The 26,473-nt window shown below is 40.6% G+C and overlaps 1 protein-coding gene across 3 annotated transcripts in view; it reads right to left on the reverse strand.

Moving 5' to 3' along the window:
* The window catches only part of Elp4 (elongator acetyltransferase complex subunit 4), a 218,993-nt gene that overhangs the window by 67,261 nt on the left and 125,259 nt on the right, over nucleotides 1-26,473 (reverse strand). Inside the window, exon 10 of one of the 3 annotated variants that reach the window (XM_052726548.1) lies at nucleotides 23,741-23,773. The exons of the other annotated variants lie outside the window; for them this stretch is intronic. Within the exon in view, the coding sequence (XP_052582508.1) occupies nucleotides 23,741-23,773 (33 nt within the window). The remainder of the gene's footprint in view (nucleotides 1-23,740; nucleotides 23,774-26,473) is intronic. 3 annotated transcript variants of the gene reach the window in all.

Raw genomic sequence — 26,473 nt, forward strand, 5'->3', positions numbered from 1 at the left:
ATCTTCTGTTTGAATCAGATACATTAAAAAAAGAGCAAGATCTAAATGATAAGCAATACTTTGCCTGATGCATTTGCAATAAACAGCTGCATTAAAGCTAAATGTATTGTTTTGAATTCTCGATCACCACTGAAGCTGGAGAAAATGCACAGATGGTGGGGGCCATAAAAATATAATTAAGGTTTACAACATTGTCTTTACCAGTTTTCAGAGTGCTGAGTGTGAGAGCAAACATCATCTTGAAGCGAAGTTCTACGTGTGTATATGAAAGCCAGCACAGACAGCCACCTCAGTCAAAGTGAAGAAGGCCCTTGCTTGAAACAGAATTAATGCAGGGGAGGGCATCTTAGCCTAAGGAAAACCAACTGCACCAATTCCTTTTCACTTATACACTTCGCTTTCTTCAAAAATATAAACTGAGCTGGAAGATGGCTCAGTACTTAGAAGCACTTGCTGCTTTTGCAGAGGACCTGAATTCAATTCCCAGTACCCGAAACTGGGGGCTCACAACTGTAACTCTAGCTCTAGGGGACACATCACCGTCTTCTGCCCTCTTCTGGCATTTGTACTCACACAGATAGATACACATACTTATAAATAAAAACAAAATGAACCTTATAAAAATAAAATGTGGCCGGGCAGTGGTGGCGTACGCCTTTAATCCCAGCACTTGGGAGGCAGAGCCAGGTGGATCTCTGTGAGTTCAAGGCCAGCATTGAAGCTGAAGAGCAAGATAGGCACCAAAACTACGCAGAGAAATCCTGTCTCCAGAAACCAAAATACATGAATGAATGAATGAAAATGTGATACAGCAGCATGTATGACCACCAGAGAGACTGCAGACTCACCCTGGGACAGCTGGGTAATGATTTGGCTAAGGTCCCCAGAGAGAAGACACTAGGAGAGACAGTCTTTTGAGGTTTCTTTTTGTCTAGTTATTTCCTGTTTCGGTAAGTGGAGACTGACAGCAATCATGTAACTGCCTCACACCCTCTCCTGAACGAAGCAACAACTAAGTTAAATTAGGTTAAAAATACACTTAATCTGGATTTTGTAAAACAAAGATTTAGTCATGTTTTGAAAAACATCATTTTGGTTACTTGCAATTGCTTAAAACTGACAGAGCCATACACATGCTAAGACAGTAAACCTGAGAAGCTGCCGTAGTTCTTCCCAATCTCTGGGGAACAACTGATCTCCAGAGAGCTCCCATGCCGCATCTCCATTTTAGTTTCCTGTGTCAGTCACATAGCAGGCCATGTGGGTCAAGACACTGGGGTACATGGAGGCCGACAGGGATCCCAAGAAACTAAACACAAAGTCACAGGAGCCTCTGCATGTGCCATGCTTAGCAAGCCAATTAAATACAATAATAACATATAAGTAGAAGCAACACAAAGTGTAGGTGGTAACTTGAAGCTGTTACCCATGCAGGCAGCCACCCAAAGCCACGAAATGAAAGGCATGCTGGTGTGTCAACTCACTGGCAGTGCTTAACAGTTTTTTTCAGTGCTCTCTATGTATTTCACCAAATTGTGTTTAACATGGATAATATCATTCTCCTCATAAAAATTTAAACAGGAGTTTTTGTATTAACTACTTCTAGTAACCTTTTGATACAGACATAGTCATCTGCAATTTATATGTTAGAAACAGAAGTTTAGAAGGGACTTTTCAAGAGGTCACATACCTAAAAAAAGGTTGTAGTAAATTAAAAACTTTCAGGGATTTTCCTGATGCCAAAATGATGCTTAACATTTATTTAACATATGTTAAGTTCCTTCTAAGGTTAAGATTAAATGCTAAGTAATGTCTATAATAAAAGTCAAAGACCTACATGCAAAACCGTGAGTCAGATTTTAAAGAATATATATGTACAGTGGTAAAATACAAGAACATAACATTTATCCTGTAAGCACCTCTAAGCTTAGTGGCGTAATGCACTTTCACACTGTTGTGCAAGTATCAACACTATTAAATTTTCAGGCCTGTTTCACCTTCTAAACTGAACCTCTGTAGTCATTAAACAAGTAGTTCTCAACATGTGGGTTGTGACCCCTTTGGACCCACACATCAGATATTTACATTAAGATTCATAACAGTAGCAAAATTACAGTTATGAAGAAGCAACAAAATAATTTTATGGTTGGGGTCACCACAACATGAGGAACTGTATTAAAGGGTTGCAGCATTAGGAAGGTTGAACCATTAAATTGCTGTCATTCCTCATTCACTCCCCTATGTCTAACTTGATTTAAACATTACACAATATACCTATGTATTAAAACAACACACGCTGGGCGGTGGTGGCGCACGCCTTTAATCCCAGCACTCGGGAGGCAGAGCCAGGGGGATCTCTGTGAGTTCGAGGCCAGCCTGGGCTACCAAGTGAGTTCCAGGAAAGGCGCAAAGCTATACAGAGAAACCTTGTCTCGAAAAACCAAAAAAAAAAAAAAAAAAAAAAAAAAACAAACAACACACGATATCCTACTTATATGTAAATTGTTATACATTTTGTTAATTTTTGCAGCACTGGGGATTGAACTCAGGGCTTGGCATATGCTAGGCAGGAGTCCAAACACTTCGTGGTATCCACAGCCCCCTGTTTTATTTATTTTGGAGACAGAGTCTAACTAAGCAGCTCATACTGGTCTTGAAATCACTATATAGTCCAGGTTGGCCTTGAATTTGGGACTGTTCTACTTCATACTCCAGAGTGATAGGGTTACAGATATAAACTACCATACCCGGTCACTTCTCCATTCTGGCTTTGCTGAAAGCCAAGAACAGAAGCAGGCAAAAAAAGCAGATTTTCCAGTATGGCGCTTGAATTCCTTCAGTTCCTCGAGGGCATCACACACAGTGGCACACAGTGGTTGCCTTGTTGGCAACCTGCCACCTCTGCCAGCTCCTCCACTCCCCCCGCTGTCTTCTCAACCATGCTGACTTGAAGTATCCTTGAGGCTGTGGTTTAAAGGTCTGCATATGCATGCACTTGACCACTGAGCTGTACCTCAGGCCTTAAGAAGCTTCTCTCAGAAAATGATACCATAGGTGTCATCTTATTCTACTACCAGTCTTGAGAAACCAAAATGGATCTTCCACCATTATTTACAAATAATTCCATGAGTGTCCAATGACAATGCCACTCTTTAAAATATTTGTCATTACTTTGTGAACTTAAGGACTTTCTCTCTTTGTTTCATTATCAGCAATAGTACTTACAAAACTCACAACCAAATACATGTGCCATGTGGCTATGGTGGTACCACCATCAACAAATAAAACCATTAAAACTTAGTTCAATACAAAATAAAAACTTTAATCACAACAAATCAGAAATTGCTAATGTTTGACTGTATCATTACTATTGTTTACACGTAATATATTTTCTGGAGAATGTCATATGAGTAGAGCATTTCCATTATTTTCATCTTGCATTCTCTCCCTTCAACCTCTCTTTTGTCCCTCTACTCCCTCTCAACTTTGTGTCCTTTTCAATTACTACCATTACACAAACAGGCACACACATATATGTAAATATAAACTGTTGAGAACATTCAGCGTTGTGCATATGCATATGTGTTTAGGACTGACCACTTGAGGATTATCCCTGCAGAAAACCCAATTCTCCATCTCTAAGCAGTCATCAGCTGGCTATAGCTCTTCATCTAGGGATTGGACCTTGTGAGATATCCACTACCTACACTGGCATGGCAACTGGTATTGTCATTGTGCAGGTCTTATTTAGGTGACCATACTGTCAAGATTTCATGGGTTCAGCTCCCTGTCAGATGTAGAAAACATCATCTCACAACAGATGTCTTAGTCCTCTGACTCTAAATATCTTTCTGTCCCCTCTTCTGTAATGTTCCCAGAGCCTTGGGTGTGTGGTTGCAATGTGGATGGGTTCTCCATGGTCAGGGGCTTTTTGCATTTTGACACATTGTGGATTTCTGTGATGATCTCGAAATCTCTTGGACTCTTCTGATCAGGGATTAAAGGGAGGCATTCCAAGACTGGCACTGGGGTTTTGTTATGTAGTCTATGGCTCTTGGGGTGAGCACTGTCACTTCAAGTGGCGTAACTTCATTTAAATTATTTATATATACACACATATACACTTATATATGTTGTGTGTATATTTGTGGATAAACATAAAATGTTTCCCTTTTTAATCATTGTAATTTTTTTTGCATTGGTAAGAACTAACTAGGTAGATGGATTGTAAGAGATAAAGAGAATTTTCAGAAAGTTGAGAAAGAAGTTCAGTTGAAAAAAAAAAAGACCTTTTGAACTTTAGTAACAATTCTACTGCATGTGTGGAACTACTTTGTTTTAAAGAAAATAATGCACATGGCCTCAATAGCAGTTTATATTTAACAGAACTAAATGGTCCCATTTTCAAGTAAAACACGCCTTGGCATTTGAACAGCTGTTATATCTAAGTCAGATCTGAATAGTGTGGTTTAACCTTCCCAGCTGTAGCGGGGGTGGTTTGTTAGTCTATTCCAGCATGAAATATGCATAGTATACTTAAATTTGAAACTTTAAACACATATTTGTATTAAACTGATAAGTTTTAGTCATATACAACTATTTTAGATAAAGCCTTTATGTTTCTATGAGTTACTTATTATTCTCAACTCTGCATGTTTCAGAAGATTTTAGCTAATTAAAAGATCCATCAAAACCCTTATACTTAGGTCATATATTTTTAAACTTTAGTTTTAATAATGAATAAAAATATATACATGTTCTCTGTATATGCTTACAATTGTATTGGTGCAACCACAGGAAATTTCAAATCACATTTTCCCCTTATCTCATTCCCTGTCTGCAGAATTTTGCTAACACAAACAGAATGGAATGAGAAGGCGAGGCAAGAGGAAGGACCAGTACTGCTCCATCCGACAAGATGAAAGCTAACAGGGGCTAAGAGTAACATGTCTACAAGCCACAAGCTATGTGAATACAGTGAATAAAAATTTGTTCATCAATGGATGAGGTCTACATGAGCAAACTGGATGTGGGGGGGTAATGAAGGGCAAGGGTCAGGGGAAAGAGAGCTTAGGGGAGTGGGAAATCCCAGCTGGATCAAGAACAGAGAGGGAGAACAAGGAAAGAGATACTATGATAAATGAAGACCCCATGGAACTAGGAAGAAGCAAAGTGCTAGAGAGGTCCCTAGAAATCCACAAAGATACCTCCACAATAGACTACTGGCAATGGTCGAGAGAAAGCCTGAACTGACCTACTCTGGTGATTGGATGGCCGAACACCCTAACTGTCATGATAGAACTCTCATCCAATGACTGATGGAAGCAGATGCAGAGATCCATGGCCAGGCCCCAGGTGGAACTCCAGGAGTCCAATCGGTGAGAGACAGGAGGGATTATATGAGCAAGAGATATTGAGACCATGATTGGAAAAAGCACAGGGACAAATAGCCAAACTAGTGGAAACGCATGAACTATGAACCAATAGCTGAGGAGCCCCCATGGAACTGGATCAGGCCCTCTGGATAAGTGAGACAGTCAATTTACTTGAACTATTTAGGAGGCCCCCAGGCAGTAGGATCAGGACCTGTCCTTAGTGCATGAGCTGGCTTTTTGGAACCTAGGGCCTATGCTGGGACACTTTGCTTAGCCTAGGTGAAGGGAGGAGGGGACTGGGCCTGCCTCAACTGAATCTACCAGGCTGAGCTGAATCCCCAGGGGAGACCTTGCCTTGGAGGAGGTGGGAATGGGGGGTGGGTTGGGGGGGAGGGCTGGGGGGTGGGAGGAGGGAGGATAGGGGAATCTGTGGCTGATATGTGAAATTAAGTTAATTATAAAAAATAAAATATTCTATAAAAAAACAAAAAACAAAAAAACTTCTTCATTGAAGTCAGATACATTGCTATAAAATGTGCAGTATTATAAAACACAACATGAAGTATGTAAGAAGCAATATTAGAGCTAATAAATGTAAATATTCCTGGCTATATACCACACATACTCATGTACACACAGCACATATTGCCATAGATACACATAGATATAGTTATCAATATGTCTTTATGGATAATGTATCATAAAGAAATTCTCATTCCCCGCCCCACTCTCTCTCTCCTTAGCCTTGTGTTTTGGAGAGCTCAGAGTAACAGTGATCTAGAAAACATTTCTTCTACCTAGATACCATTGTTTTCTATCCCCTCTCTGACACACACACACACACACACACACACACACACACACACACACACACACACACACACAAGTGTATGCGGAACGTCTCTTGGTAAGATAGTTAATTCTAGGGCTAGGACACATGAAGGGTAAGATGAAAATAAAATTGTAACAGAAGCCACCAAAAGAATGACAGAGACATGAGAAAAGGCACAAGAGCCAAACTGAAGAAATGCTCACTAAATTTTGGTAATGTGAACATCAAAATAAATAATGGAAACTAAACCATTAAACAATCCGTGCTGACATGGAGAATATACAGATGGGTAGAGATTTCTTCTCTACAGCAGAATATCAACAAAACACAGAAGGAATGGTGAAGACAGAAAATCACCACTTGACAGTTACAGATATGTTCAATTCAGATGAAACTTTATTTCAGTACAAGGAGGACAAAAGTCAGGTGCAGAAGCTGCCATTCTCCTGGGAAGGAAACATAGACAGACCTAAAGATCATTCTTCTCAAGTCAGAGTTGGTCACTGCTCCTCAACAGGAAACTACTTATGAGCCACCCACCCAGCAGGTACACCCCTGAGTGTGAAGAGTGTGATGTGTATGTCACCGCCCCCTTCCCTGATAAACACCTGACCTGGTCCTGGGTCAGAAACTCTGCTACACTTTGGGGAATCAGGGGCAACCATGGCACTTGTGGTCTCTCTGTATGAAACTGAGCATGTGGAAGCTGGTGAGGAAGTTAACTGAAATGCAGTGTTGTTATGACAGGAGCTACGGGACACTGTGAGAGTACAAAAGAGGCACTGAGTTCAGTGTGGCTAGAACAGACAAGTCCTGAAGGAGGCTGACAGGAAGCCACAGCCTCATGTAGACCTGGAAGCTAGCCTAGTTAAGAAGACAGTGGAGGAGCTGGCAGAGGTGGCAGGTGCCAAGAGAGGCAATCACTGTGTGTGATGTCCTTGAGGAACTGAAGGAATTTAAATGCCCCACAGGAAAGCTTCTGTTTTGCTCACCTTCTCCTGTCCTTGCTCCTAATTCTTGAGCAAAACCAGAGTGGAGAACTGGTAACCATCATTCCCTACTCTTCTAAAATAAACAATGGGGCAAGGTATAAAAGGTCAGTGGGCTACTTAGGACTTTACTGTGCCCTTGAAATGTGGACATTAAAGGCCTACTTTTTTCTATATAAAGATTAAGTCATTGGGGGCTTGGGTGATGGCTCAGTTGGTTAAAGCTCTTTCTGTGAATTAAGAGAAATCAGAGTTCAGAGTCCCAGATCTACATAAATGTTAGGTGGACACAACAGCTCACATGTAATTTTAGCCTTGGAAGGAAGAGAACATGATTCCACAGAGTTAGCAGCCTAGCAAGGCTAGCTATATAAGAGAGCTCTGGGTTTGACTGAGACCCCCTGACTCAAAAGGATAAGGTAGAAAAACAATTGATGAAGACTCTCCACAGCAGCATTGAGCCTTCATTCTCTGTCTCTCTCTCTGTCTCTCTCTCTCTCACACACACAGAGGAAGAAAAAGATCAAGACATTCAGAAATAGTTCTTTCAATAGAGATTTCAAAAATTATTTCAGTAGCCACGTAACAAGAAGTGGAGGAAAGCACCCACTACTTAGCAATACTTCCCCCCCCCCCCGACTCAATTATAGCACTTATTAGCCAGACTAACTTATGTGATTATACTTTATCTTTGGATTTTTCTGTTTCCCACCATTGATGTAAAGAGCTTTACAGAGAAATAGTCTGTATTTTTCTCTCCAACTTTAATGTGTGGTGTTGAATTAAAAAAAAAAGAACTAGGCAATAAAAATGCTAGAAGAACACATAGGTAATAAGTACCCTACAAGATACAGGTGTAGGAAAGGACTTTTTGAATAGGACTCCATTTGCCTAGGGATTAAGGTCAACAATAAAACTAAAGAGCTTCTGCATAGAAATGGAAACAATTAATTGAGTGTAGAGGGAACCCAGAGTGGGAAAGAATCTTTGTCAGCTATATATCTGATCAAAGATTCACATCCAGAATATATAAAGACCAAAACAACAAAAAAAGGTCAAAAAAATAAATGACATACTCAAAAGGTGGGTTATATATCTGAACAGAGTTCTAAAAGAGAAATAAAAGTGGCTAAGAAATATCTCAAAAAATGTTCGACATCCTTGGCAATTAGGGAAATACAAATCAAAACTTTGAGATTTCATTTTACTCAAGCCAGAATGGCTGAGATCAATAAGACAACTGACAACAAATGCTGGAGAAGGTGTGGGAAAGGGGAATCCTCATTTGCTGTTGGTGAGATTGCGACTGTTACAATTCACATCAGTGTGAAAATAAATCTCATTTCTGAGCTAGCTCTACCACTCACTGGCATGTGCCCAAAGTGCTTGAGAGCCTACTCCACAGACACTTGCTAGCCATGTTCATATCTGCTCCATACACAACAGGTATGAAATGGATACAACTGAAATGTCCTTCAACTGATGGATAGTGAAAATATGTATATACATTATGGAATACTATTCAGCTGTAAAGAAAGATGAAATCATGAACTGTACCAGTAAATGGATGAAACTAGAAGATGCTGACTGTGGTAACCCTGATACAGAAAGACAAAACACTGGATGTTCTTTCTCATCTGTGGCTCCTTGATTCAAATCTTTGGATGTGGGTATATAACCTGGAATAACCATAAAAAGTAGGAAAGTTAAAAAGGTTCCATGGGGAGTCAGGCATGGTGGTGTACCTTTAATCCCAGCACTCAGGAGGCAGAGGCAGGTGGATGTCTGTGAGTTGGAGGCTGACCTGGTCTACATAGTGAGTTCTAGGATAACCAGGGATATATAGAGACCCTGTTTTAAGAAAAAAAGTAGCACGTAACGAACACTGTGTTAGAGGGATACAACTGATATGAAGGGGAGAGACATAGGGGGCATTAATTGTGAAGCAGGGGGAAGGTCAACATAGGAAAGGGAGGGAGGAGGGAAAATAAGCAATAAAGATGTTTGAAAAAGCCATAAATAATCGTATTATTTTAGACTTACTTGCAATTACATGTAGTAAATATATGTGTATTTGTATACATAAACATATAGTTTAAATGAAGTTCAGTTAGCTGTGCTGACAATGCTACCCTCAAGTGTCATCATAGTCAAACAAAAATCCCAATACAAGGCATGAGAAACCTCCTTTTGAGTTGTTGGTTACAGGAGTCTAAGAGACTCCTCAAACAATACAGGTTATTGTTGCCTTTGGTTCTCTCCCAGAGACCGAAGGTAACACTTTTTGCTGAAGACATCTTGCACTTTGGACATAGGATATAGAGGACCTGAGCTGGTCTGACCCGAAAGCCTCCTCTCTGAAGACTAGCTTTCATAGTTCCAGAAGGTGCTGAGCAAGCTTCTAAGAGAAGGAGCCAATCAGTAGTCCTACCCAGCTATGATGCTTGTGAACAACGAAGATAACCAGGATGGTAGCATGTCTCTAAGGGTGTAATAGTGGCACTCATATCTTTCTTGTAACCAACAGCTATCTTATTGGACTTAAGGCCCAATCAACAGGAAAGAAATCATGCCTGGTACTGGAAACCTAGCCAATTACCTGGGTCTAGTGACATTATGGATCTTAGAGGAACCTACTACCACTACTTTACTAACTTAGAATAATTCCTAATGGTATTCTAAATATTTATCATTATATCCACAGAGAAGTGCAGCTCTCATCCTTCATCAAGTAAGCTTCTCTTTGCAACTGATGAAGATCATTACAGAAAACCACAATTGATCAAGTGATCATGGGGTGCTCAGCCCCTCATCCATCTACCATACAACTCCAGAACCCAAGACTCAGGAACATGGGAACACACAGGGAACATGGTGGAAAAGGGTATGGAAAGATCGTAAGAGTTGTATAGGAAGTTTGCTATGAGATTGTGTCTCCTAGAACTGACGAGGGAGTTTTACCCATGATACCTCAATATGGCTGCCCAAACAAGACCTGAACAAGGACAACGTGAACAGACATGTGGAAAGAGGCAGGGCTAGACAAAGAACTATAGGCAACTAAGGGGTGTGGAGAATGGGAGAATTTGTTTTCCCAGGGATGGGATTCTTAATTGGTTATCTAATACCAAATGGTCAGCCCTGAAATCATAAACACAAGCAACACTAAATGAATTCAGCAGGCAGACACACACACACACACACACACACACACACACACACACACACACACACACACACAGAGAGAGAGAGAGAGAGAGAGAGAGAGAGAGAGGCCATGAATATGAGAGAGAGCAGGGAGGAGGGAGAGTCATGGAAGGACTGCAGGGAGAACAGGGAAGGGGAGAAATGATTTAATAGTTTAACTTTTAAAGAAAGGCATTAGGATAGTTTCTATGCTGTTCCTCTGAGTTCTGAATTCTTTAAGTAACTTCAGAAAAGTTTTAATTCAGATAGTATAGCTCCTATTTTGTGAGATTTCTTCACTGGTCTCTGAGTAAGATTTTTCCACTAAGAAAAGGTTCCACTAAGAAAATCAAGATCCACGTTGTGTTTCATTGCCCTGCCATGCCCCTCCACTGAATCCTTACTTAATTACTTAAAGCATATGCTACTTCTACTGGTCAGTATAAAGCTAAAGCCATGTTTTCTTCCCTCCTTTTTTTTGACCTCCCTCTCTCCCTTCTTCCCTCCCTCCAATATTGGCTCATGTAGATCAGGCTGGCCTCAAACTGGCTCTGTAGATGAGGTTGACTTAACTGCTGACCCCCCTCTGGTCTCTATCAAGAGCTGGGATTACAGGCACAAAGCACCATGTGCTGCATATCTTTCGGATAATGTCTCAGCACCACCAGATAGACGTTATCATTAAGGGGCTGGTTAAGGGGCATGAGAAATCCTATCTAGAAATGAGCTTTATCTGAGGAAACTCAGACAGGAAATGATGCTATGAAGCCTCGAGTTCTTCCTCTGTCACCACAGACACTGCAAATTCAGAAATAAAGACACTTTAGCCATCGAGTATGTCCTTTGGTTAAACAAATGGTAATGTATGTACTGTTTTATCTGGTAAGGTTAAAAAAAACAAACAAACCACTGGCAGTTAGCAAGGCAAGCCTAAATTTACTACAACCTATTTTTTAAAGCTCAAAGATAAAATTGAGTCTTTATAAATGAGAAAATGATGTACTAAAAGCAATATATTAAATCAATTTTAAACACCAAGCACAATATATAGCTGACTTTCAAACTCATCCACAAAACCTCAGTCTATACAAAGGCCAGAAGCTGAATGCAGTGTAATCTATGGGACTGGTGCCTTTTACCACAGCCTCTCACTGACAAGGTCGTTAGATACATGATATCTAAGTGAGCAGCTTATCCCTGCTTCATTACTGATAATTAAGACAAGTAATATTTTCTTGACAGTAATGTGTCCGTTAACAGATACTGTCTAGTTTGCATAAAATAAGCATTAATTTCCATACTACTATCCCAGATTAAAAAAAATACATATCCGTGTAGCATGGCTTCATTGTTTTCCCCTTTATTGCCTTAAAGAATTACCAGACTCCAAAAACATAATGTACATATTAAGAAATTTATCTTTACTCACATCTTGAATTCATAAAGCATAGAACAACAGGAAAGGATTCTGAGAAAGGGACCACTGAAAATGAAGACACTAGAGAATACCATGTCAATTATCTGAACAAACTTGTGAGGCTGGACACAGCCACTTTTCATTGCTAAGACTCAAGTGTCAGCACAGTAAATTTTTGGAGGCACAGAACAGTCGTTTCATGTTGGCAGGGAACAAAGTCAATCCAATGTAACTCACTGAAAACCAAGCACTTAGGAGGCAGAGGCCGGAGGAGCCCTGTGAGTTCCAGGATAGCATGGTTTACATAGCAAATTCCAGACCAGCCAGGGATACATAGCGAGACCCTGTCTTGGAATGAAAAGAAAGAAAAGGTATGTAAGAAAAGAGCTACAACCCAGGGCCATGGTGTTGTCCTGGCCAGGGCTGCTGCCTAGGACCATGTCTGGGTCTGTGGCCCTGCAGAGGTTGGGGTCTTGGGTGGTGGCCATGGCTCCAGTTGCCACTGAGGGCTCTGTGGATACCTAAGGTCTAGCCAGTCACCTGGGAGCATGTTGATGTCCAGGGGCCATGCTGCTGCTGGGACTATGCTGATCTGAGGGGCCAGGGCTGTGATGAAAAGTACTAGACGTCACGAGGCTATTTGCCCAGCAGCCTGAGGGAAAAATGACACTTGAAAAGAAGAGTGACGTGTGTGTGTGTGTGTGTATACACACATGCATGTGCACACGTACCACAGTGCCTACGTGGAGGTAAGAGGAAAGCTTTATGGAGTCTCCTTCCACCTTTACCTGAGTTCCAGAGACTGAATTTAGGTTATCAGTTTGCCAAACAAGTGCCATTACCCATCGAGCCATCTTTCTGGCCCCAAGGTCTGAAATTTTCAAACAAGTCTCCATACAAAATGGTTTGCAAGCCTAGATATGAGTATGTGGCTCATCTTTACAAGATTCTTACCTTTACCCCTTAGTTTAATTCCTTCATCAGGAAAAAGTCCATAACATCTCATCTAAGAGCTGTGTAGAGTATTAAATGACCCCACAGGAAATGGGCTTAGACAGAGCCTGCCCAGCACATCTTAAGAAAAGGTATGCTGAGGGAGAAGAGAGGCTGACACCTAGTCTTCACACCTGACAAACATTCTCACCTGCAAGAGCAGTTAGCTGATGGTAGAGTGCTGAGCATGGAGCAGAATGGGAAAACCTCAGAAATCAATTCCCTAGGCTAGTGGTTCTAAACTCGCTAATGCTGAGACCCTTTAATACAGTTCCTCATACTGTGGTGAACCCCAGGCATAAAATTATTTTCCCCAGCCATAAAATTATTGTTGTCACTTCCTAACTCTAATTTGTTACTGCTATGTATTGTAATGTAAATACCTGTGTTTTCCAATAGTCTTAGGTGACCTCTGTGAAAGGGTCGTTCACTGTCCAAAGGGGTCTCGACCCACCAGTTGAGAACCACTGCTCTAGACAGTGTGAGTAGAGGAAGTATCCTTCAGGGGTAGGCACATAAGGTCAAAGATGACAAAAGCCTATCTAAATTTTGGCTTTGCTATTGAGCAGCCACATGATATTGATAAAGGGTCTCAGATTGTCTGGACTCTTCTTTACATTAATATGAAGATAAGTAAAAATGGACACAAGAATCAACTGGTACAGTGGCTGACCGCACCATTAGGAATAAAAGGAGAGGCACAGAAAAGCGAGGTAGCATTTCTAGTTCACACAACTATGTCACACAACTAGGTAGCTGAAGAGCCTTCTCCTCTATGCCAGGGGTAAAGCAATGATGATGTCAGCACCCTGGTAAGTTCCTGCCTGAACAGAGAGCCTGAGGAGGCCCAGCTACAGCACAAGGATGGATGACATGGGGGTAGTTTCTAGTATGACTGACATTAAGAAGACAAATATTGGGAATGTTTCAGTGAGTTATTTGTTCAAGCCAAACGACAGCAGCATTCCTGAATACCTATGTGTGCATCAGTTTGAAAAAATGATGCACTACAGAGTACCTGGCAATTTGATTCTTTGTGAAGAGTCCCATATGGTGTCAGTGCTTTGCATGTTTTGATATTGTCTTGGGTGGTAAATAATTATTCATGACTGTCCTATTTTTAAACAAAGTTATTACCAGAAATGAAATTTATTGTTTCTGGACAAAGGTAGGAAATTCAGGGCCAACAATTTCTTCCAAGTAATGAAAGGATGTCTTTGTATAAATTAGTGCAGACACTGTAATCGATAATTCAGGTGGCTTGGTGAGCTAGCCCAGTGGGTGGAAGTGCATATGGCCAACCTGAGGATCTGAGTTCAACGCCGGGACCCACACCGGGAAAGGAGAGAGTGATTCCTACCAGTTGTCCTCTGACCTCCACACTCTTCAGCCAGGGCACATGTGTTCCCTCACAAATAATAATGGAACTTCAAAAGATGATACAGGTACAATTAGGATAACTATAGCTCATACATGAAATAGTATTTTTATCCATCTACCTCCCCTCCCTGTGTGCTTATCTGTGTGTGTGAGTACAATGTGGAGGTCAGAGGTTGATATCAGTAGTCTTTCTGGGTCACTTATCCATCTTAGTTTTTGAGACAGTGTCTCTCATCGAACCTGAAACTTGTTGATTGGCAAAATTCACTGATCTGCAATTCTCAGGAATCGTTTTGTTTCTGTCTTCCCAGCATTGGGATTTTAGGCATGCACTGTATCCAGCTTTTCATGTGGGTGTTAGGGATCTGAACTCAAGCTCTCATGCTTGTGAGGCTGGAGGTAGTTGGAGCGGTTAAATATATCAGTTTGAAGAGATCTAGAATCCCCTGGGAGATGGGCCTCTGGGCATGCCTATAGGGGGTTATCTTGATTAGTTTAATTGATGTGGGAAGACTAGCCCCCACCCCCTTCTCCCGGAGGTGGCAATTATTCCTGGGTTGGGGATCCTGGACTGCATAGAGGGCAGAGGGAGCTGAGCACAAACTTTCTTCTGCTTCCTGACTGTGGATGCAACGTGACCAGCTACATTACGCTCCTGCTTTGATATACTACATTCTGGAACCATGTGCCCAAATAAACCCTTCCTGAAGTTGCTTTTTGTGTTTTATCACACAAACGACAAACAACTAAGACAGTGGGTGACAGGGATCAGAATTCAGGTCCTTAAGCTTACATGGCAAGCACTTTAGCTAGGGAGCCATCTCCTTAGCCCTATTCACTTTTCCACAGAGCAGAAGCCTCCGTTTCAGTACAAGCAAATCTTGGTACCACAGCAGCTGTAAATATGTATGTATTTAAAAAGAAGGATCCTACTGGTTGCTGAACAAACACTGTTTGACTGTCTATTGTGTGCATTTTCAATTGCAGGGAGGTGAAGGAGATGTACTGGAATGCTCCCCTCTACCTTTTCGGGGTCTTTTAACTTGCCACAACATCATGAATAAGAGAGAAACTAGTAAGTCCCAAATACTGGCAATTCAGCTATCAGAGAGTGGGAGGAATTATTCTTACACCTTTGATTGACTTCTGGCTTTGGCATCTAACAGGCATTTGTTAAGGACCTTTTCTGAGTCTCAGGTCTCTCTGATGAAAAAAAGAAAACTAGCAAATTGCAAGGATTGTTCTGAGGTTTAAGTGAGATAACACATATGCATGTGTGTAGAATGAGCTTTTCCTTCTATGAGAGAAGCATTATTTTGGTCCCATTTCATAGGAACTATCACTATCTGCCTGTTACCTAGACTGTAGAGACTCCTGCCTGCTGATGATTACTCCTCCAGATGTCCCTGGTGTGTGTGAAACACTACAACCACTACAACAAATCAGGCCTTGTGCCAAGTCTGTCATGCAAAATACCTTATTTAATCTTTACAACAGTTCTCTTTACTTCCATCTAAGCAGTGAGGGAACTGAGGCAGAGAGAAGTTATTTGCTGGACTCACATAACCAATAAATGGTAGTACTTATTTTTATACTGAGTCAGTGGGACTGCATGGTCTCAGTGTAAGTCAGTGTGTCATGCTGTTTCACAGGACATAGAACCTGGGGTAGAAAATGAGTGGCTTTACTCATTTTCTGTTACAAGCAAAAAGCAGGTGAGCTTTCACATACAAATCTCTAGATTTCCCCCACCCGCCATTCTGACAAATACTTCAACTCAAAGAGCATGTGGGAACAAGGACATTTCATCACTGGGCTAAGTCACTCTTTTCAAATAGGTATAAACTATCTGAATCTAAAGGCACTTTGATATGGCAAGAGAATACCAATTAACAGTTACTAATACATTCATTAGTGTACTGAATAAAGAGTGCAAACAGGAAAGTACGTCCAAAGCACTATGATGACCATTGAGCAAAGGTGCTTACATGCCACAGGGGTTGGATAGAGCATTGCTACCAAGATGCCATGAGTGGCAGAAAACCAAAGTCTGTACATAGTATGCTACTCTCTCAATAACAGTAAAATCTGCAATCAAAATTAGAAAGTCCCTTTAATTTTTATTTCTAATAACCACATGAATTTGTTCTCTTTCTATGCAAGCTCAAATTAATATAACATGGATGATGACACTGCAGCTTCTTGCAAGTTCTGGGTGCATACTGGTTTACTCTTTACAAGTTCTGGGTGCATACTGGTTTACTCTTCACAAGTTCTGGGTGCATACTGGTTTACTCTTCACAAGTTCTGGGTGCATACTGGTTTACTCTTTACAAGTTCTGGGTGCATACTGGTTTACTCTTTACAAGTGAGTTACTATCTAAGAGTAATATTGGAAACTGATTCCCAGCAAAAGTCAACTAACTCTGTGTGTTTAACAGACATTTATTGAGTACACACTAGAAGTAGGACTGCACTGTGTAGTTTTAAAATATACACAGTTACCTTCCTGTTTTGTTTGCTACATGAAGTCTTCAATTAACAAAATCCAACAACTGTATTCTGTTATGAAAACTTTCTCTACTTTAGTATATCTGGTAAGATTTAGTGGTGGCCCAAAAGACCATAGCAGTAAGTTGAAAAATGAGCAATGCTCTAACTAAAATGAACGAAACTTTCATACTTCATAAAGTAAGAAAGACTTGAGTTTATCGTTCAGATTCAAGTACCAGTGTCATGATTTTCAAAGGTCAAATATATTTTGGTTAAATAAGTTAAATAAGAAAATTGGTCCTGGTAATTAGGTATGCATCTCCTGGGGTGAGGATGGTAGTGGAGCCAGAGAGAGAGCACCACACTAGTACAGTAATAACACAATAATCTCACATTCACACTCATAAGGATTAGTAGCACACTACTTTTCTTTGTAAGGAGGGATGTTAACATTTGGATGGCTGCAATTATTTAAGGGAAAATGAATTTCAACAAAGCATCTGTGTTTTTCCAAAGTATTTTGGTTGGTTAAAGCCTTATTTGTGCGAAAACATAAATAACCTCTTGCTCAGACTCAGAGCATTGGCAAGCTTTAACAGATGGCCCCATTTCAAAATCATTTGTTAAGATAACTCAGATTTATCCAAAAGTCTGTCAACTTCTTCCTTTTAGTCAATCATGTATTTCTATCATAAATGTTTTGATCTGTTCATTGTTAGAAATCACACAATTCAGTAGTATTTATATTTAATTTGATTTGGGGCAATCCTGATTTAAAAAAATAAACTCATGCCACTAAAAAACTGATAATTATGAAAATTTTAAGCTAAACATAAAATTAACATAAAAATGCAATAAGAATGCAAAGAAGCAGTGGGAAAAACAAAAATATTGAAAAACCATTTTGAGTCTCCCTGTGACTGTGAGTCTTTCCTTTCCGCTCTCCATCATACTCAAGAATATGGACAGAGGCTGGTTGCGACTATTCTGCACTGTCTATTTACTTTTCATAAACAGTACTAAAAAACTGATAGATGCAATTAAAGTCCTATAGCCCATCTCTAAAAATTCATGGCACTGGTCACCTAGCATTTGGCATTGTTCACTATTCTCAAAATTCTCTCCTTTATCAGTTTTGATGAGACCCCTGCACAGAATTCCTCTTCTTTTACTTTTGAATTTAAATGTTTTCTGATCTTATTCCACTGAGTTCAATTATAAACTGCAAGCTATATACAATGGCTTGGATGTACAATGGCCCCTAAAGTCCATATATGGAAGGCTTGTTTTCCAAGTGGTGGCATTCTTGAAAAGTGATTAGATCATGAAGCTGGTTCACTTTACCCAAAGATTAACGCACTGAGGAGTTAGAGTTGAATGAGTTATTAAGAGGTGGGGCCTGGAGGAGGTGATGGGTTGCTGGAGCATGTCTTTGAAAGGTCTCTAAGATTCCTTCTCTCTAGTCTCTTTTCATCTCTTTTTTCTTCCTGACTATGTGAGATGAGATTTCCTCTGCTATACCTTCTGCCATGCTATGCGCTTACAAGTAAATCCCAACCATGGATTGAAATCTCTAAAGTTGTGGGCCAAAATGAATGTTTTTCTCCTTAGTTTTGTTCAGGTATTTTGTTACAGTGACAAGAAACTAACATGTAACATGAATCTTAAAAGGTCTTATTAATAAAAACAAACCTGGAGCCAGGTATTGGGGTAAATGCTGAAAGATCAGAGAAACAGAACCAGTCACAGCTACCTCACCTCGCCTCGCCAGCTTCTCAGCTGATCCTGTTTCCTCAAACTGGAAGCCTCTGAGTCCTCATCTGAATTAATCTCTGCTGAACTGCTGCTAAAAGCCTAAAAGCTTAAAAATCCTAAAAAGCCTCTAGTTCCTGGTCCTCACACCTTATATACCTTTCTGCTTCCTGCCGTCACTTCCTGGGATCAAAGGCATGTGTCTTTCCCAAGCAAGACATGAGATCTCAAGTGCTGGAATTAAAGGTATGTGTCACCATGCCTGGCTGTTTCTAATGTGGCCTTGAACTCACAGAGATCCGGATGGATCTCTGCCTCCAGAAGGCTAGGGTTAAAGGCATGTGCTACCTCTGCCTGGCTTCTATGTTTAATATAGAGGCTGTTCTGTTCTCTGACTCCCAGATAAGTTTATTGGGGTGCACAATATTTCAACCACACTAACACATTTGCCAAATTTCTTTGAGTCATATATCTCATTTGAGTAAATCCATGCACCTGGGTATTCATAAATTGCTTCCATATTCATGATGTGTTAAACTTCACATTTACTATGTTTCTTATTACCTTAATCTAGTAACCAAAATTAGAAATGTGAGAGACAACTTAGACTCCTCCTCTCCCTTCACTAGGTAATTAAGTTCAGTTCATTTTATTAATTTCTGATAGGTTCCTTCCTTAGGGAAGGCCATCCTGAGAACAATGACAACCTGGCATCTTAAAACAATTTCCTAACGAGACTCTAGTCTTGTCATCCATCCCTTTACAGTTTAGATGAGCTGTAACATTCCATATTGCTGCCAGAGTAAAACTTCTAAAACAAGTATGAGCCATTATTCTTGCACGGAATACTTAAATAGCTTTAGATCACCCTGAGAAGAGAACCCCAAATTGTAGATAGAAAAAATATGATCTAGCTCTTTCTTGGAGGGTTTCCTTCCTTACCCAGGTTTAAACTGCAGTCTTATAAGGTGTGAAGACTAACTCCTTAACTTACCACTTGAGACGATAAAAGCAGGATTGCTTGTGAGTTCAAAACAGTCCTGGGCTACTTGCTGAGTTCCAGGATAGTCTTGGCTATTGAGTGAGAATTTTTCTCAAAACAAACACACACAAATAAACAACCAAATAAATAAGCAAGCTAGCTGCCTAACTGAAGTCCTAATGAAGTAGATTCTTGTATCTAGTTACAGGAAATATGTTTGAATTTAGGAAACTTAAGATCAGAAGCTTCTCTACAATAGCACAGAGAACAAAAGGTCAGAACCACACACGTGTAGCATTGACAAGAAGAAGGGCACAACTTCAAAGGCTACAAAGACCAGATGACGACAGCTTGCAAATACAGATTCTGCTGTCAGGGAAGGAATCGGCAGTGGCAGCAGCTGTGTAAATCTGCTGGCATGGCTTGAGGGAAGGCCAAGTGAACAAAATTTGAGAATAAACTTCCTTCCAATGTCAAAAGCAGTATCACAGTCCTGGAGGGATTACAGAAATTGGAGCCACCATCAAGGATTTGAAAGATGCAAGGGTGGGGGCTCTCATCACATCTCTCTTTAACTCTCCTATTCGGCCAAGAGAGGAGAGATGGACCATGAAGAATGACAGTTAACTATCACAAACTTAATGACGTAGCAATTGTAGCACCTGTACCAGATGTGTTGTCCTTACTTGTACAGATTAACATAGATCCTAACACAGGGCATGTAGTTATTGATCTAGCAAAGGCCTTTTCCTTGGTACTTGCCCATAACAACCACTAGAAACAATTTACTTTCAGCTGGCAAGACCAGTAGTATACTTTTACAGTTTTACTTCAAGGATATACTAACTCTCTAGTCCTGTTTCATAATGTAATTCAAAGGTATCATGATCTTCTGTCTCTTCTACAAAATATCACACTAGTCAACTATATTGAAGACATTATGCTCAGACCATAAGCAGGAAGCAGCAACCACTTTGGACATGTGGATAACACATACGTGCATCAGAGGATGGGAAATAAATATAACTGAAATTCAAGGACCTTCTACTTCAGTGAAATTTCTAGGAGTGCAGTGGTGTGGGACATGCAGAGATATTCCTTCTAAGGTGAAGGATAAGTTATTGTACCTAGTCCCTCCTACCACCTAAAAAAACGCACAACATTTAGTGGGCCTATTTAGATTCTAGGGACAGCATGTTCTTGAGGTGTGTTACTCTGGCCCATATACCAAGTTATGCAGGAAGCTGCTAGCTTTGAGTGGGGCTTGGTACAGGAAAAGGCTCTTTAACAAGTCCATGCTGCTATGCAGGCCACTCTACCAATGAATCATATCATCCAACAGACCTGATGGTAGTTGTGGTGTCAGTGGCAGACAGGGATGCTGTTTGGAATCTTTGCAGTCTCCTCTAGGTGAATCACAGAGATTTTGGGACTTTGAAGCAAGGCTTTACCATTATCCGCAGACAACTATTCTCCCCTTGAGAGACAGATCTTGGCTTGCTATTGGGTCTTAGTAGAAACTAAACATTTGACAATGGGCCACCAAGTTACCATGGAACCATCATGAGCTGTTACAATGTCATCTCCCAAGCACGCACCTGTAGCCTCACGGGATGTGCCCTATAACAGGCTGACTGAGAGAGGTCAGGGCAGATAGTTCGACATGCTAGACAGGCAACCACCCCAAAGTGGACAGCTGTGGCATTACAACTCATTTCTGGGACAACTCTGAAAGATACTTGTGAAGGGAAATCTTCAGCCGGCAGAACTTCAGGCAGTACACATGGTCATACATTTTTCTTGGAAGGAGAAATGGCCAGATGTGCGATTGTTCATTGATTCATGGGCTGTAGCCACTGGACTACCTGGATGGTTAGTGACTTGGAAAGAACATGATTTGGAAAACTGGTGAGAAAGACATTTGGGGAACAAGTATGTGGATAGATCTTTCCAAATAGGCAAAGGATGTTAATTGTGTCCCATGCAAATGCTCATGAAAAGGTGACTTCAAAGGAGGCGTTCAATCATCAATTAGACAGTATGACCTGTATTGTGGACAGTCAGCCTCTTGCCCAGGCCATCCTTGTTATTGCCCCATGGGCCCATGAACAAAGTGGCCTCGGTGACAGAGATGGAAGTTATGCGTGGGTGCAACAACATGGGCTTCCTTGTGCCAAGGCTGACTTGGAACAGTTGCAGGTGACTGCTAGATTTGTCAAAAGCAGAGACCAACACTGAGCCTCAAATATGGCACCATTTCAAGGGTGACCAGCCAGAGACCTGGTGGCAGGCTGACTACACTGACCACTTCCTTTGTGGGAAGGATAATGCTTTGTCCTTACTGAAGTAATACCTAATCTGGGTATGGATTTGCCTTTTCACATAATGCTTCTGCCCAAACTACCATCCATGAGCTTAATGAATGCTTCATCCACTATCATAGTATGCCACACAGTACTGCTTCTGACCAAGGAACTCACTTCACAGCCAGAGAGGTGTGACAGTGGGTCAAACTCAAGGACTCCACTGGTCTCACTGTGTTCCTCATCATTCTGAATCAGGTGGTACTAAAACTACAAACATATATTTCATTTCTTTCTTCTTTTAAAAAAATATAAACTCATGCTGGGCTTGGAGAACAAGTCTTTAACCCCAGCACCTGGAAGGAAGAGGCAGGTCTGTTTTAACAAAGTGAGTTTCAGGCCAGCCCAGGCTATATTGAGACCCTGTCTCACACCAACCAACCAACTAACAATACAAAAATATAGTCACAATGATTGACATAAACCAACCGTCCACTTTAATAGATTATAGTACAAATAAGAAAACCACTCAGCATGCTGAAAGGGGGTGAGTGCTATGGGAAAATGAAGCACTTAAGAATGATTGGGAATGCTGAATGAGGGTGCATTGCTGCTCTGAAATGCTGTTCAAGAGAATCCTCATTCAGAAGGTGATATTTGACCCCAAAATGCCCCCCCCCATCAAGACATCTCTTTCATTACTATCCCCCACCCTAACCTAGTCCTTCGTGCTCCCATCCCTGCTGGCCCCCAGTCTACCCAGGAGATCTCTTCTATTTCCCCTTTCCAGGGAGATCCATGCCTCCCTGTCCCCCTTTGAGCCCTCCTTGTTACCTAGCCTATGTGGGGCTGTGGGATTACAGCAAGGTTCTCCTTTACTTTACAGCTAATGTACTCACTTATGAATGAGCACATACTATGTTTGTCTTTCGGAGTCTGGGTTACCTCACTCAGGATGATTTTTTTTCTAGTTCTATCCACTTGCCTGGAAATTTCCTGATGTCAGTGTTACTGAGTAACACTCCATTGTGTAAATGTACCACAATTTCTTTACCAATTCTTTGGTTGAGGGGCATCTAGGTTGTTTCCAGGTTCTGGCTATTACAAATAACACTGCTATGAATGAATATAGCTGAGCAAGTGTCCTTGTGGAATGATGGTGGGGGGTGTGGCATTTGGGGTCAGATAGAAACTTGGTGCAAGGGAAACTCCCATGAATCTACAAGGATGACCTCAGCTAAGACTCTCAGCAATAGTTGAGAGGGTGCCTGAATTGGTCATCTCCTGTAATCAGATTGATAACTACCCTAATAATCACTAGAGAGCCTTCATCCAGTGACTGCTGGAAACAGATACAGCAATCCACAGCCAAACACTGGGCCAAGTTCTGGGAATCCTGTTGAAGACAGGGAGAAGGGCCTGTAAGAGCCAGGGCGAGTCAAGATCATCACAAGGGAATCCACACAAACAACTAACCTGGGTTCACAGAAGCTCACTGACTCTGAACTGACAGCTCAGAAGCCTGAATGGGACTAACCTAGGCCCTCTACATCCGTGCGACAATTGTGTAGTTTGATCTACCTATAAGACTCCTAGTGGTGGAAGCGGTTCCTGTCCCTAACATTTTGGCTGTTTCCAGGAACCTGTTCTTCATACTGGGTTGCCTTGCCCAGCCTTAATACAAGGGGAGGAGCTTAGTTCTATCTTAACTTGATATGACATGCTTTGTTGACACCCATGAGAGACCTTCCCCCTTTTTGAACAGAAATAGAGGAGGAGTGGATTAGGGGTGGTGTGGGGGGACATAATGGGGGTGGGAGAAGGGAATAGGAGGAGAGGAAGGAGGGGAAACTGCAGTCGGGATGTAAAATAAATGAAAAATTTAGTTAATAAAAAAGAAGGTGAGCTGAGGGGTGGGAGGATGGAGGAGAGGGGGATCTTTGTTTGTTATGTAAAATGAATAGAAAATTTCTTAATAATAAGAAAAAGAAGGTGATATTTGAAGGTACTGCACTGAGGATGTTACTTACTTACTTACCGAGGATGTGAAAAGACACAGAAGGTAACATTCCTGGCAAAGAGAACAGGCAGCACAGGCCATGAGTTTAGTGTGTTCAAACAAGAAGGCCAGCATGGCTAAACAGAACAAACAGTATGAGAGGAATCAAAGTTGAGATCAGAGTTAAACAGGCTGTAGGAAAAGGGCCTAAAGGCAGTCAGGGCCCAAAGCAGGAATCTAGTTAGGAGGCCACGCAGGATGGTGACTGAATGATCCCATGGCGGTGGTAAAATGGTTTTAATTGTGAGTATATTCTGAAGCATAAGTCAATAATTAAAATGGTTCTCTGTTAGAGTGAATGCTGGGTAGATAGTGATCTTATTCTAAGAAATGGGAAGGGGTGCATCTTATGAAAACAGAAAAAGGAGCATATGCCTGTAAAGTTTTGAAAGTGGAAGGACTTGTGCTGTAACTCCTGCAAAATTGGCCTAGGGGTTGAGAACAGAAATCATGGACAGTGTGCATCTCCCATAGTGTCCACTTAAACATTTTATAAATGTTTATAAATAGGGTATTTGTTAGTTTAGCTTTGTTTTCTGAGGCAGGGTCTCATTCAGCCTAGATGACCTTGAGCTCTGGATCTTGCTCCCACCTCCCTAGTGTTGGAAATATGGGTAGGTGCCATGATGCTTGCTTCAATATATTTTAAAACCATGAAGATTGCTGGTCATTTTTGTTACACTACCTTCTCATGAGTTCTAGTGGTAAGAACTCTGTTCATTTAACCTGTCTGGCATTTGTGTTCTTTAACATCGTATTTAATTCTGCGTCTTTGGTTTGAGAGATAAAACATGCCCTGGCATTTTTCAGATAGGCTTTATCTGATGACCTTGATGCTCCTAGAATAAGGCTTTACTGTCATTTACTTCCAATACTGAAATTTATTACTGGTAAGGTGAAAAAGAAACTAGGTGACAGGTCAAACTAAAATCATAATCCATACTAGTAGTTTTATAAATACGACTTTTCCTCCCATATCAAGTGTTTTGGCATGGCTTTCCAAATATACTCATAATACAGACTTCTACTTAGTCAGAAACATATGTCTCCTTATTTTCTACCTTTTATTAAAGGGAATGTGTCTGATGAAGACATAGTGATAATTGAGAGCAACACATTGAAAGGTTTCCTATTGAGACAGCAAGAGTATGCAAGCAATTTAACACACAATTTGTAATTTTTCCATATTCAGTAAGTGAAGAACGTGTCTTCAGTGCTCTGATGTGAATCCTTTCTTAAATAAAATGTGCTATAACATTTATACTGTCAAAAATGACCCAAAGAGTTATTACAACCATTCTCAATGTGCCATTAAAATGCCACTTTTAAGAGATTCTACATAGAACTCATCTCCTTGTTCATTTCTATAAAAAGCAACTCCTATGGCTTGACTTTCTTTCCAATGCAGCAAACAGACTGATGAATTGCGAACAGTATTAGCCACATGGAATAAAAAGATCACAATTTGGAAACATACAACATTTCTTGTGGTTCAAGGAAATTTTAAAACGTGAGTTGTATTTTAACAAGTAAGAGGTTCTTGAAAATTGGCAGTATTATATGAATCAACCAAAATACTATAATGAAAGATTCCCTAGAAAATCCTTCTCTGAATCACTCAATAGAGTAAATCAACTCAAGTACCATTTCACTAAACAAAGAATATGAAGAATATTAGCACATAATTCTGTATAGAGACATTTCAAAGCATTTTTGGTGATTATGCATAACTTTCTTATGAGTAATATCTTCTACATCACATAAAGATTAGCTTTTTCTCCCATTTCTCTTTTTCCTTTTTCTTTCTTTTAGTTGTTGTCTGGGACTGATGCTGGGAGCCAGCCCTAGGCATGCGAACACAAACTCTACAAGTAAGCTTCATCCTCTCAACCAACACATATAATTAAGTTTGAAAGTCTAAAATTTAGTACACATACACACACACACACACACACACACACACACACACACACACACACACACTTTTTTCTACTCTCACTGTAGTTTCTTGAATTTCCACGTTCTGTTATGTTTTGGGCCCTTTAATGACACTCCTATTTGATTTAATAAAACCTCACTTATATTTATGGATTAAAAATAAATAAAGCTTTATAGTTTATAACTGATGAGGATGAATGTAAGTATGTATAATGAGATTAGCATTTTGCATTGAAAATATAATAAGGAATGCTGGGCACTGTGGTGCACCTTTAATCCCAGCACTAGGGAGGTAAAGGAAGAGTCAGACAGATTTCTGTGAGTTCTGGGTTAGCTAGGGATACATAGCATACACAGTGAGAGGCAATCCTTCTCGCTCACATTATATATATATAGCATAACAAAAAGCTATTGACATGTCTTGAGAATTTTATTAATTTCTGGATTATTCCTTTACACTTAAACTTCCAATAATATACTTAGTTCATACAGAAACCATTTGGGTGAATAGTATTATTATTTCTAATCCACCTAAGCTTAGCAAAAATGAAGTTATATGTAGGTTTTTAATGACCCTAAAATAAATAGCACTTTAATAAATATCATTGCTAAATCCTCTTTCAACTATATACAAGTCCCAGGTCTGGAGAGTTGGCTCAGCAGTTAAGAGCACTTGTGGCTCTTGCAGAGGGCCTGAGTTCAATTCCCAGCACCCACATGGCAGCTCATAACTGTCTATAACTTCAGTCCCAGGGGATCTGAAGCCTTCTGACC

This window comes from Peromyscus californicus, unplaced genomic scaffold, assembly GCF_007827085.1.
Source record: "Peromyscus californicus insignis strain IS unplaced genomic scaffold, ASM782708v3 Scaffold_7__1_contigs__length_154581171, whole genome shotgun sequence".
Taxonomy (NCBI): domain Eukaryota; kingdom Metazoa; phylum Chordata; class Mammalia; order Rodentia; family Cricetidae; genus Peromyscus; species Peromyscus californicus.